The sequence below is a fragment of the Tamandua tetradactyla genome, chromosome 5, assembly GCF_023851605.1.
Source record: "Tamandua tetradactyla isolate mTamTet1 chromosome 5, mTamTet1.pri, whole genome shotgun sequence".
Classification (NCBI taxonomy): Eukaryota; Metazoa; Chordata; class Mammalia; order Pilosa; family Myrmecophagidae; genus Tamandua; species Tamandua tetradactyla.
The window spans coordinates 163,412,841-163,426,925 of NC_135331.1; the positions used below are offsets into that span (position 1 = coordinate 163,412,841).

The 14,085-nt window shown below is 41.3% G+C and overlaps 1 protein-coding gene across 2 annotated transcripts in view; it reads right to left on the reverse strand.

Annotated features, from left to right (window-relative positions):
* The window catches only part of PREP (prolyl endopeptidase), a 166,554-nt gene extending 164,174 nt beyond the window's left edge, over positions 1 to 2,380 (reverse strand). The window contains exons 1-2 of one of the 2 annotated variants that reach the window (XM_077162524.1): positions 2,113 to 2,380; positions 169 to 370 (exon numbers count right to left, since the gene is read on the reverse strand). In XM_077162524.1, coding sequence (XP_077018639.1) covers positions 169 to 204 — 36 coding nt within the window. In that variant the 5' untranslated portion in view covers positions 205 to 370; positions 2,113 to 2,380. Of the gene's footprint in view, positions 1 to 168; positions 371 to 2,075 lie in introns of both variants that reach the window. The other variant, XM_077162523.1, reaches the window with a different exon arrangement.
* Positions 2,381 to 14,085: the final 11,705 nt, after the last annotated feature.

Sequence of the window (14,085 nt, forward strand, 5' to 3'; positions counted from 1 at the left end):
TATTCTTAAAGAGATAAACCGAGCATAAAATGACTTTGCACAACATGGCTTCACTTAAACAGATCCACTTGCCTCAGAATGTTTCTAACATTCTTCTCCACCTACCCAAACTCTCAACATTCAGAGCCCAAATCATTTCCATTTCCTTCCCAAGACCTATTTCCTTACCTCTGCAAGTGGAACTGTGGGGGGTCGGGTACTCATCTTTATATTCTTTGCAACTTTGCAATGTACCAAAGTATGGGACTTTGCACACAATAGGCAGCTGTTGAGTAGTAGAAATACCCTTGATCCTTGTCTCAGAAGAGTAAGGTTTGCATCTCCACTTTCCCTCTTCCAGGCAGTGAGGTCCAAGATCCAATTGTCTCATCTGAAAAGAAAAGAAAGAAAGACATTTTAACAACATTTCATCTCACAGTTTTATTATGAGAATAAAATGTTATTTTATTTAAAAGTACTTTGTAAATTTAAAGTGCCATCCAAATATAAGGGATAATGAAATTAAGTCAAATAAGTTTTGCATTGCATTTTTGGAACGGGATCTGAAATTATTTAACTGTATCCAATTTGGTACCTGAGTACATTTACATGAATGTATTATCGTGGCATTGAGGAGGGTTATGAAGATCAGATTGTTTATTCAGTCAAGAGAAGGCTGAAATGAGTTTTCAAAATAAACTCCAAGTATTTGTCCATTCAATAGACAATTGTGAGCAACTGCACAGAGTTGCTGGTCTCAAATTAGAGCAGAAAGGGATTTGGTTCAGACATAAGGAAAAGTTTCATGAATATAAAGACTGTAAAACCCACCCTTAAGGAAAATTGGGGAGAAAAATGACAGCGACAAATAAATTACTTTATGCTGTCAAATTGAGCAAGGAGAAAAAGAAACATGTTTATTTTTCAAAATGTGGATGTTCTGAAGCAATTAAATGTCTTCCCTCAAAAAGGTGACATATCTTTGGCCATCATGCTATTATACAATTAATTTTTAAAACAGATATTGAAACATGGTTGTTCTGCAAATCCACAACTTTTCTAACAAAAAATAAATAAAAAAAGAAAGATGGCATCTCTTCTCAGGAAGAAGAGAAAAACAGAAAAAGAAACTACTAAAAATACAACTACAAGAACACATACCTGTGGGCTACTAGAAAAAGTTATGTAAAGATAATAAAATCCCTTAGAAATTGTCTCAATGAAACAAAAACTAGCCCAAATAAAGCCCTTCCCTTTTCCCTTCATATGCACCCCCAACACAATCATCGTGTCTCCATATCTGAGCATCCACCACTACTAGGCTAAAATTGAAGACCACAGTTAGTAGGTATCTAGAAGGCAGAGTTGCCCTAAATGCTTACGTGGCTTTTACAAAGAACAGAGTGAAAACCTGAAGGCTATTACTGACATAGTTTCAGCTGAGCTATATTTTGTACATTCTTTCCAAAGGATGGGGCCGTCTCCGTGACAACTGAATACTGACAGCAAATGTAACCCGAGTCCAGTTAAAGGTCATTGCCCATGATCCATGCTTTACAATGAGCTTATCAGGGCCATCTCTTGAAATAATAGTCACTTCCAGGTCTCCTTCATCTTCTTCACTCTTTGCCTTCCTCCCCCCATCAGAGCCCACTCTTTCCTCTCTGGGACGTATCCTTCAGCAAGGTTCTCTCTTTTCTTGGGCTTTTCCTGTTGCCATCACAAAGCCCTCAATGTCTTTTAGAGAGTATCTTCCCCTAACCTTGAGTCAAAGGCCATTCTTGCCTCTGGAAAAAAAGAAATCCCATAATTTTAATATTTTCCTTAAAAAAAAGAGGGGGGCATATTTTAAAAATAAAGACTAAATTAATGTATATTGAAGAAAATTTCTAGACTAAGTAATTTCATATTTCTCCTTAGAGAATCTGGCAGGGAAAAATGTTTTGACCAATATGTGGACTTTTTCATGCAGGCAGCTTCCCTTTGTACTTCCAGGATAATCAACCCATAACCCAATTTTTTCTAAAATACTGAAACAGATTGTTTAACAAATGTTTCTGTTGAATTTGCCAAAATGATTACCAAAATAGACTCACACCACTGCTGCTCCATAACTTACGACCTTTACATCACCTCTTATCTTGAGCAGCAATGTTCCAAGTTTGAAGATCAGCAGTTAAACTGAAGGAGATTTAATTGGGTGACTGCCAATGACAAGCTTATTTGTGCAGAGAATTACCAAAATATCTAAGTAAACATTACATAGGTGTTTTTTCATGGCTGAGTGTACTTAATGTGCCTATTTGACATTTATTCCACCAAACATACGTAGGGTGTATGTGGTGTTAAAACTTTGTGCTAGGCACTATAGGAGACTGGGAGTAAGGGATACGCAATCCTGCTCTCAGTGGTCAGGAAATGGTCTCCTGTGAAAACATTAGGTCTTCATTATGACCTAATAAGACCCATGCTATCTTGCCCCAGGCCACCTTTCTAACTGCATCATCAATGACTTTCCTGCTACCTTGCTATGCTCTGGCCATACCAGTCTACTTTCGGTTTTTTATGAGTGCCAAGAAAGCTTGGGCTCAGAACCTTTGTCCTTACTGTTTCCTCTACCTTGTACTCCCTTCCCCAGATATATAGCCTCAGGACTCCTTCTCCAATTTCATTCAGACTTCTGTTCAGATTTCCCCTCCTTGGTGAGCCTTCCCTGACCATCTAATCTCAGATGGCATCCTCTATCAGTCATCATCTTCTATCCTTGCTTTCATTTTCTATGTACAACTTATACATTTTGTTTTATTTGCAGCTGTGTTCTCAGAGCCTTGAACAGTATCTGGCACATAGTTGATGCTTAGTAAGCACTGTTAAACTAGTGAATGAATGAATGAACAGATGGATGGATGGATGGATGTACAACCTAAGAGAGGTGTCTCAGTTTTTTGGCTGCTAAAACAAATACCATACAATGGGTTGGCTTAACAACAGGAATTTATTGGCTTACAGTTTCAGTAGCTAGAAGACTTGTTTCTTTGTGGGGTCGGCATCTGCTGACTGGTCCACAATCTTTGGTGCTCCTTAGCTTTCCCATCAAATGGTAATGCATGTGGCAGTGTTTTCTCCTATCTTTTCTGGGCTCCATTGACTTCTAGCTTCTAGCTGTTCCCTGTGGTTTCTCTCAGTGTCCACTTTCCTTTGCTTTTAAGGACTTCAGCTATATTGGGTAAAGGTCCATCCTCATTCAGTTTGAGCAAACCTTATGGATAACATCTTCAAAGGTCCTATTTACAAATGAGTTCAAACCCATAGAAACAGAGGTTGGGACCTGAGCTCATCTGCCACAATAGGGGGACGTTATTCAATCCCCCAAAGGGGAGTAAGACAGAGTTAGAGATAATTGCAAAATAGTCACTGCTAAGAAGCCTCATTTTCTGTTGTTGATGACCCCTTTCATTTCTACTTTCTTTAGCCTGGTATCTTCTTTATTTTCCATTCATTCAGTGCCATTTGTTCCCCCTGCGATACGAGGAAACCTCCTTCTTCCTGTTATCTAAGCAAGACTTTTTTTTATGTGAATGGAAAACTTGGCAGTTTTATTGGTTAGGGTACATAAAACTTAACTACCACAGTGTTTCTTTATATATTCTGGATATTAAACCTTTATAAGATATGTGGTTTCCAAATATTTTCTCCCATTGTATAGGTTGTCATTTTACTTTTATGATAAAGTTCTTCTATACACAAAAGTTTTAAGTTTTGATGAGGTCCCATTTATCTATTTTTTTCTTTTGTTGCTTGCTTTGGATGTGAAGTCTAAAAAACCATTTCTAACATAAGGTCCTGAAGATGCTTCCCTATGTTTTCTTCAAAGAGTTTCATAGTTCCAGTTCTTACATTTAAGTCTTTGATCCGTTTTGAGTTGGTTTTTGTATATGGTGTGAGGTATAAAAAATACATAAATTTTTTTGGGGGGGTGGTTTACTACTTGCATAGTATATATTTTTCATCATTTTATTTTCAACCTAATTATGTCTTTGAAATTAAGGTGAGTCTCTTGTAGATAGCCTATAATTGGGTCATGCTTTTTTATCCATTCTGAAAGTCTCTGCCTTTTACATTTAAAATCACTACCGATTATGTAAGACTTTCTTCTGCCATTTTGTACTTAACCTTCTTAAGTCTTATACTTCTTTTGTCAGCCAAATTCTATTCATGCCTACATTAGTATTTATCTGATTTTTTTAATTGAATCCCTTCTCATTTCAATATTTTCATATATTTTCTTTGTGGTTACCATGGGGATAAAATTTAACATCTTAAATATATAACAACCACATTTGATTTGATACCAACTTGGCTTCATAGTGCATACCTATACTGTTCCTATGTCTGTCAATCTCCCCACTTTTTCTGTGCTTGTTACAAATTATATCTTAGTACATTGTGTGTCTGAAAACATAGATTTATCATTACTTTTTTATGCATTTGCATCTTAGGACCTATAAGGAGTAAGAAGTGGCTTTCCCTACTAAAAACTACAACACAACACTACTGACATTTATAATTACCCATTTGTCTACCTTACTGCAATTATTTATGTCCTTATGACACTTTGAACCACTGTCTAGTGTCTTTTCCTTTCAGTCTGAAGTACTCCCTTTAACTTTGCTTTTAGGGCAGGTATGGCGGTAATGAGCTCCATCAGCTTTTGTTTATATGAGAATGTCTTACTCTTTTTTTCATTTTTGAAAGTATCAATGAATATGAAATTCTGGATTGGTAATTGTTTTCTCTTGGCACTTTAAGTATTTCAACCCATTGCCTTCTTGTCTCTATGGTTTCTGATGATAAATCACCATTTAATCTGACTGGGATTCCCTTCAGTTGTTTTTCTCTTATAGCGTTCAGAACTCTCTCCTCCTTTGCATTTAACATTTTGACCACTATGTGTCAGGGCTTATTGTTCTTCAAGTTTATCCCATTTGGTCTTCTTGGATGTGCATATTCACATCTTTTGCTAGGTTTGGGAAGTTTTCTGTCATTATTTCTTTGAATATTCCTTCTGTTTCTTTCTTACTTCTTCTTCTGGGATTCCCATAATGCATATATCGGTATGCTTGATGGTGCTCTGGAGGTCTCTTAGGTTATTTCTACTTTTTATCTTTTTTTCTTTCTGCTCCTCACCCTGATTCATTTCAATTGTCTTGTTTTTGTGTTCACTGATTATTTCTTCTGCCAGCTGCAATCTGCTGTTGAAATCCTCTTAGGAATTTTCCATTTCAGTTAGTGTGGTCTTCAAGTCCAGTTGTTTGCTTCCTTTCTATCTCTTTATTAAGATTCTTGAATTGCTCACTCATTGCTTCCCTAACATCCTTTAATGCTTTTTCTATATTTTCCTTCATCTATTTGAGCACACTGAAGATCATCTTTTTAAAGTCTTTGTCTGATCTGTCCACAGTCTGGTCTTCTTTGTTGGTGTTTTCTGAATGTGTAATCTCTTCCTCTGGATGGACCATCATTTCCTGTTTCTTTGTCTTGTAATCTTTTTCTAAACACTGTACATTTTAATATTTTAAAATTTATTCCCTGAAATGTCTTTTTTCTTGAGTTTGTTCTCAACTAGTGTTATGACAGAGATTTTCCTGCATATCAGATACTAACAAAACCAAACAAATGTAATTAAAAAACACATTTCACAGTTTTTTCAAATTGGCTTTGCATTTGCTGGTGCTCTTCAGAGTTCAACCCCCCTATTAAGAAAGCCAGGCCAAGGCAAATGCAAAACGCAGGGTCCCCCTTATTTGTTCTGGGCCTATGTCTTATCCTGGGCTTGTGCTTGCTAATAGCCTTAGGAGTTCCCCTGTTTACAGGAATTTGAATGCCCCTCCCCACCTCCCAGGAAATAGACCTTCTCCCTCTTCCGGAGCGTTCCACTGCTGGACTTAAAGCAGGTAAGACTTTGCCCCTCAATAGGGAACCTTTAGTGGTATGGAGAGAGGCTAACATGGGTCTAATAGCATGAATTCCCTTTTACTGAGGAAGGGATGTCAAACCTGACAGTAACCTTCAATATGGCACCATTCCAAAGGAGACCAACTAAATGAAACCAAAGGGTTTGCATCAAATTTCTATCATCTTGTAAAAAAAATTTTTCTATCATCTTGGAGGAGACACAATTTATCTTTATTGGAATTGATTCTTACTCTCTTTTGCGTTTACCACTTGCAACTTTGGCCAAGACAACTATCTGAGGGCTTTCAGAGTATCTAAGCTGCATAACATAGCCTTGGACAAAGGACCCATTTGGTGAAGGATGTGCAACAGTGGACACATGATACAGGACCCACTGGTACTACCTTATAGCATCACTCAGTAGCTGCTAGTGGAACATTGGAATGACTCACTGAAGGAGCAGCTAGAGTGTCAGCTTTGGAGATCACTCTCTCTGGGGTTGGGATGTTGTTCTGGAAGGCATGTTATATACTTCCTGTCATCAGGCATTGCATGGTGCTGACTTTGATAGTTAGAATACATGGATCTAGGAGTTAAGTTTGGGGGGGTGGTGAGTAGAAGCTACCTCACTCACCATAATTCCCAATAACTCACTTATGTTTTCTATCCCAGCAACTTTTGCCTTTTCTGGACTGGAAGTTCTGGTTCCCAGAATAGGAGTGCTTCATACAGTGGACACAATAAAATTTCTACTAAATCTAAACTATAGTTTCTGTCTGGTTGTTTTGGACTCCTCTCACCAGTAGGCAAGGAAGGAAATTGCTATACTGGAAGAGGTAATTAACCTTGATTATTATTTGGAGATAGAGTTGCTGCAACAAAATGAAGAAGGGAGGAGAATATCTGAAACCCAGATATTTTTCTGGGGCACTTCCTGGGCCCTCTATGCCTGGTGATAATCACTAATGAGCTATTGCAACAACTAAAGTTGGTAGCCAGAGGCTTCCTATTCCTCAGGTTAAAGGTCTAGATTGTTCTTCTAGGCAAGCAACCTACACCAGTAGCAGCAGTGGCTGAGGGTGAGAGTAAATTTGGGTGATGGAGGAAGAAATCATGAATGTCAATTATAGCCTTGTGGCCAATTGCAGCCTTGGGATACTATAGCTGGTCTTGCTAACGCACTACCTTCCTGAATAAGTTTTTTTTCTTTCACCAGCATGAATAATCAGTGGCTGTGTGCTTAATGTGGTGACATGATATCATCTGAACAGTGCAAGAGATGGATTGTAGCAGATGTCTGTGACCCATCCATATTTCCTCAGTAGTCACTGCTTTCTTGGATGCCAGTGAGATTTCCAACTGCAAGCATGTGCACTTCTGCTTGAGCCCCCTCTGCCTATGCACAGGGCAGACCAGAAGTATCAGGTAATTAACATGTCCTGGGAACAGCCCTCAACCATTGACTACAAGGATTGGTTGTATAGATCCCCCAGCATTCTTAGCCTTTGGATAGGATAACTCCAAAGCAAAGTTTACACAACCTTTCAGAGTTCCCCAGTGGGATTAAGATCCAGTGGCCCAAATTGTAATTCACTTGATAACATAAACTTTCTTGTTTTCCTTCGTAGGGAGCTTGGTCCAAGTCCTCAGGACCTTGGAATTCTATGTACCCAATTCAGGGGGCTTACCTACATTCAAGGACTGCACAAAAGTCTTTCCTTAGGCACTCTTCTAATGGTGGATTGCAACATAGGTGTGCTGACCTCCAAACCTGAGGGGTGGGGGGGGAGTGCCAATGGGGAAGAGGGGCAATTGGGTGGAGAATGGACTGGAATGTCTGTATTCACGCATGAGCCTTTGCCCTGTGGTCCAGAGCCGGGAGGGGAAAGAACAAGAGTGACAGGGTAGAGATCAATATTCTGGTACAAATTCCAAGGAATCTAAAAATTCAGAATTGAACAAGGCCCCTGTGTCATTTTGAAGATAAATTTGTCAATTTATTTAACTTCTGTATTTGACACTTTTTAAAAAAAATCTTGATTCATAACATTTACATATGTAGACATTTAGGATGTGACCCTCCAGTCATACTCTTGCCCTGAGACATGTAAATATTAGGGGCAGGCCTGGCAGTAAGGATGGAATCAATGGCCCCATCCTGAGCGATGCAGGGGAAGAGCAAAGAGAAACCCATGTATGTAGGGACCCAACCTTTGTGAGAACAGGAACAGTTATTCTCAGGGGTTATTTACACATTAAACTATTAATCATTCTTGATACCAATGCTTAAGAAAAGCACTAGAAACTTTGGGGCATTGCTATCCTGATGAAAAGATACAAGAGAATAAATCACTGCATGGCCTTTAATTTATTACTTCCTTTCCCTAAAGTAGCCAGTAATTGGATCCACCACTCCACCCTGTTTCAAGAGACTGTAGCTGTTGCCTTTAGCACACTGTCAGCTGTAAATGGCCAAGATCATCCCTTTAAAGTAAAAATCATTCTTTCCCTCCCCACCCCACCCCCTGTTCTTTGCTTTCTCCAGGTTAGACTCCTGGGATGCATTCCTTTTATGGAACAGTATAAGGCTTTGCCAATAGCGCCAGCTCATACGTGACACCAGTACGTGGCTATCTCTTTGCTGCTCAGAGCCATTTTGATACTATTTATAACACAGAATGGTTAGTTTGAGCCACACATTATTTGTATTCTGTAATATGAGCATGTACAATAGTGACAAGCTAAGGTTCTTTTTTTGTTGAGTTCTCCCTTAGTATTGGTGTTTTCTTTATACCAGTACGATACAGGTTTAGATCTTCTTAGTCAAGGTTGACACCGTAATTTTCAAGATACCTGAAAACAACCACTTCAAAAAATACGTACTTGGGTTCTCCTGCTCAGATGAGGTTAATCTAATTGGTTTATTTAAGCATACATAACCCAAAAGAGGAAGTTGGGTTGCTCATGGCCACTTAAAAGAGTTTCCTTCCCAATGTTTATTGTTGAAAAGCAGTAATTTATTAAAACGCTGTATGTATGGAGGTGGGGGTGTGCAGAGAGACAAGGTGACTGTGGGCAGGTGTGGAGGAAGGGATCAGTGCCCCGAGGGAGGGTGCCCGGAGGGTGGGTGTGGGGAGGCCTGGACATTCTTGCAGCACAGATGCAGCTTGTGTCACCACAAGTGGTTTGAAATGTCATTGCACATGGATGAAAGGGCTCTGGGGGCAGGGCTTCTTGCCCATGATCATCATGTCCTCCACCTCCACCAGCATTAGCTGTCCACCAGCATCTGTGAGCCCAGAGCAGAAGTCAGGACTTTGTGACGATTAGCCAGCTCCTTCTGGACAAGATGGTGGTAGAACTCCTGCATGTCCATGTACACCCACCACCAGTCGGGCTGTGGGAGCCACCCCACAGCCTCTGTGTCCAGGAGCTGCAGCCAGTCCACATGTGTCTCAGAGGACCAGAAAGCCATCCCGAAGTTATGGCAATGTTTCCACGGGCCGAGCTGCCAGCAGTTGAAGGTCTCCGGGAAGAAGTTATGCACAGGGCACAGAAGGCCATCCAGGTACTCCAGCTGGAAGAGAAGATCTGGATGACTGCATGTCGTAGTCACGAGTCTTGGCTTGGCACCAGCCCAGAGTCTGCTTGATACCGTTGCTGGTGGAACGCTGCACAGATGCACAAGGCCCGCCCAGGCTACCTGGGGCACCTTCCTTCTTGAGCTGCTTGAGCGTGGCCTTACGCACCTGGGAGGTAGACACCTTGGGCAGGCTCTCTGCCCTCATCAGCTCTGTCTTCTTTGGAAGCCTGGTGTTTCTCGAGTGCCACAAGACTGCCGGGCTGCGCATGGGTGGGCCTTGTCCCACTGCCCATCTACTTGGAACAAGGAGGCCCAGTCTTGGGGCCAATGCTTGGACAAGGAGGCTTGGTCTGGTGGCCATGTTGCTACAGCCGTTCCCTGGCACAGGCTGCAGGGCACTGGAAAGCTTCCAGTGGAAGCTCAGGGGAGGCAGTAATGGTCGAAATGTCAGGCAAGGTGGGAGGGCTGGTTGTGACCCCAGGTGGGGCCCTCAGCGGGAGTGTCACTGTGGTCACAGAATGGCTGGTTCCCCTGGGGGTTGGAGTTGGTTCTGGACCCTGTTTCTCTGGATCTCGCACTTCACGCTGGGCCAGTCTGCGTGTGGCCCTCCTCTTGCTGCCTCTCTTGAGCCACTACTGGGGTGCTCACTGCACAGCAGTCTCTTAGCTGAGGTGGTGGCCTTAGACTCCTGGGCCCATAGACTGCAGATGGTGGCCCAGATCAGCTTGTAGTCCTGGCTCACAGGCACCTCACAGCAGCATGGTCCACCCTGCCATGTCACTCATGGACCCTGCTGCTCAGCCCTGCCCACTGTGCCAAGGCAGCCTGTACTCAGCCTCCTGCTGCTGAGCGTGTACTCTTCTCAGCACAGGAATGTTTGGATGTCAGGGCCTCATCCTCGTTTTCCAGCTCCTGAACTGATGCACCCCAGCCCTGCTAAATTTGCTGTGACCTCCAGTGTCTCACACATTACCAGTGAGCCCACTGTGGTTTGAGGGCACCTCTTGTGCATGGAGAGCCCACCTGTGTCAGGTGCCAAGCCAGGGTCTCCTTCTTACACCTCTTATCCCTCAGAGCCCACAGGGAGCCATGACAGAGGACAAAGGCCAGCCTGTGAGCCCCTAACAAGGTCCCTGGGCAGAGAAGTGTGGTTGGGATGCCTGGAGTTCACGCTGTGAGCCAGGGAGACTCTTGTGGCCTAGTCCCCAGAGCACCACAGCCCTGCTGGGGAGTAGCAGCCCTATCCACATTGGGAAGATGGTAAAACTGAGGCAGGGGCAAGACCTCACTGAGGGTTGGGGGAGGAGCTTAGGAGACCTGGCTTCTGGCCTGGCTTGGGGTTATTCTCCTTTCACTAGCCCTCCACTAGCCACCACTGAGGGGTTGGGGCCCTGGGCAGACGAAGAAGCTGACATTAGGGGGCCACCCAGGTTCCTGTAGAGGTGTCCAGGAGGGACATATTCTCCTATCAATTTTTTGGCCCCTCAGTTCCTGGAAAATTGAGGTGTCTGGTCCCATCAGTTTCTGGAAAAGGCATCTTCCTGGGTCCATTCAGCTAATCCTCTTGCCTCCTCCACGCTTTCACCTGGCAGAGCCACCTCCCATGGCCCAAGCAAAGAAACGGTTCAGAGCCCCTGGGAAGATGGTGGCAGAGCAGCCTCCAACGTTGGTTTCCTTCCCACTTTCTGGTTTGGTTTGGTTTTCCTTTGCTTTGGGCCTTGAAGTCAGAACACAACCAGAAAACTGCTTGGGTGTTTATGATTCTCTTTAAGCTCTTGTAGAGGTAAGAGTTCTGACTTGGGTTGGAGATTTTAGTTAACCTTTTAAGCGGTTGTGTCCTGATAATGGTTCTTATGGGATGAAAGCTAAACTTGTATCTCAGTCATTATAGACAGTGAGTCACAATTCAGGGCTTATAATGAGGTGTATTACTTTCAGAAATGAAGGTAATGCTTTCTGAACAAATCTAAATAAATGATCTTGCTTAAAGGGTTTTACTGAATTGTGTTCATCATCAGAGAGAAAATGGCTGCTGACTGCTGCTTCCTGTGTCAAACTTCCCCTCATCCCTCAAGTTTGCACAAAAGACAATTAGAGGGGCTGTGTCTCAGTCACTGCCACCCACGTCATTCACTTACACCACTCACCAGATAGAATATTAAAGAGAACTCAGAACACTCATCTGTGGTAAGAACTAAAGATTCCATACTATCTTCTGTCTTGCTTAATTTACTATTGTCTCATCATAATCTGTACCTGCTACGCCCTTTAGAGCTTCCATCGAGTAGAAGGCCAGGCTTATAACTGTGCCTACGTGATCAGTCATAAAAGGCACAGTAGGCATTCAACAAGCATCGGTTGGATTAAATTCAATGGGATTGAAATATGCCCCCCAAGAAACAGAGCTAGATAACAAGCTAAAGCCAAAAAAAAGAAAAGGAAGTTTATTAGAAGGATACATGGGTTTCTTTGTGAGGGAATGCACATGTAAGTGGAAATTTACCAGGAAGGAAGACAAATACTCTTTGGGATCATATGTTCTCTCATTTGTGAATATATGCTCTATTCTTTCTGTCTCATTTTTTCAGACTGACTTTTTGATTTCTCAGTGTAAGTGACAGAAAATGGCATTACCAACCCCACTTGAACCTCCCTCTCACATGTTCAAAATGTGTCAATTAGCATCTTTCTGTTCCCAGTATGTGGGCAGATGCTGCCCCTCCTTGATCTTAAGCATTGGGCAGACGTCATTGGTCAAGCAGCATCTTTCCAATATTCCCATAAGAAAGCTGCACATTCTTTTTTTTTTTTTTTTTAACTTTTGTGCCATATAGACAACACAAATTTTTCCATTTTAACCACTTTCATGTGTACGATTCAGTGATATTAATTCCATTTGAAATTTTGTGCTACCATCACGCCCATCCAATACCAAAACTTTTTCACCACCCCAAATAGAAGCTTTGTTCCCATTAAGCAATAACTCCCCATTCCCCTTCCCATATCCTTGCCCTGCTGTAAACCCTGGTGACCTGAAATCTACTTTTTGGCTTTACGAATTTGCTTAATCTAGGTATTTCATATAAATGAAATTATGTATTATTTGCCTTTTGTGTCTAGCTTATTTTGCTCAACTTAAAGTCTTCACGTGTCCTCCATATTGTTGCATGTATCAGAATTTCATTCCTTTTTTTGTGGCTGAATAAAAATTCCCTCGTATACCACAATTTCTTTATCCATTCATCTACTGATGTACACTGAGCTGTTGTGAATAATGTCCCTCATTTTTACTATTGTGACTAATACTGCTGTGAATATTGGCGTGCAAATATCTGTTTGGGTGCCTGTTTTCAATTACTTTAGCTATACATATACCTAGAAGTGAAGTTGTTGGGTCTTGTGGTAATGGTATGTTTAATTTTCTGAGGAACTGCCAAATTGTTTTCCCCAAGAGCTGCATCATTTTATGTTTCCATAAGCAATGTGTGAGTGTTCCTATTTCTGTGCATCCTCACCAACACTTGTTATTTTCTGTTTGTTTGTTTTTCAGTAACAGACATCCTAGTGGATGTGAAATGGTATCCCATTGTAGTTTTGGTTTGCATTTCCCTAATAACTAATAATTTTGAGCATCTTTTCACAAGGTTATTAGTTATTTTGTGTATCATTTTTGGAGGAATATCTATTTAAGCCCTTCGTCCACTTTCAAATTGGATTGTCTTTTCATCATTGAGCTGTAGGAGTTCTTTATATCCTCTGGATATTAAATTCTTATTAGATATATGGTTTCCAAGTATTTTCTTCCACTCTGACTCACATTCTTTTAAATCAAAGCTCCAGATAGCCATTACCAGTTGTTTGAAAATGGTCAGGTCTGTTCTTCATTCATTGGACAGACTTCCAAACATTTTAGCATAACTATGTTGTCTCTTATGAGCATGTTGTTTCAAGACTCAATATCTTTGCTTTTTCTTGTGCTGTTCCTTGAGGCTTTAGGCCTCCTTTACTCTCCTGATAGTTTATACCATCAAAAGCTCATTTAACTTACAGAAATTCAATGAACTCTGTGCTGTACCAAATAATAATAACAGCAACAATAAAAGTGGGGAGAGAATCCCTTTATCTTCCTTTCTAACCTCCCCTCCCTTTATGTACCCTCATCATTCCCACTCAACTCATAGTTCCAGGAAAAGGGAATTCATAGAAAACATATACAGGAAAGCAAAAGGAGTTGATTTTTTGCTTTTTCTTTTTAAGTACCTCAGGTCTTAATGATATAAAATTAATTTAGGGGGTTTCAAAAATAAAGTTTTGACTGTACATGACATTCATTCAATGTGTCAGCTTTAGAACTTGCACCCCATCTAAAATGGGTTCTGCTCTATCCAGTTCTGAAGGTGGTCCTGTTTGCCCTTCTCTCACTTGGAGAATAGTCTTCAGAGTGGGAGGCAGAATGCTTCACGTTGTCTCAGCAGCAGACACAGTGTGGTTATCATATTGTTACTTCTAGATGCTATGGTTCTATTATTGTAGCATTTCAACAGTAAAAGTATTACTGAAAATCCAAA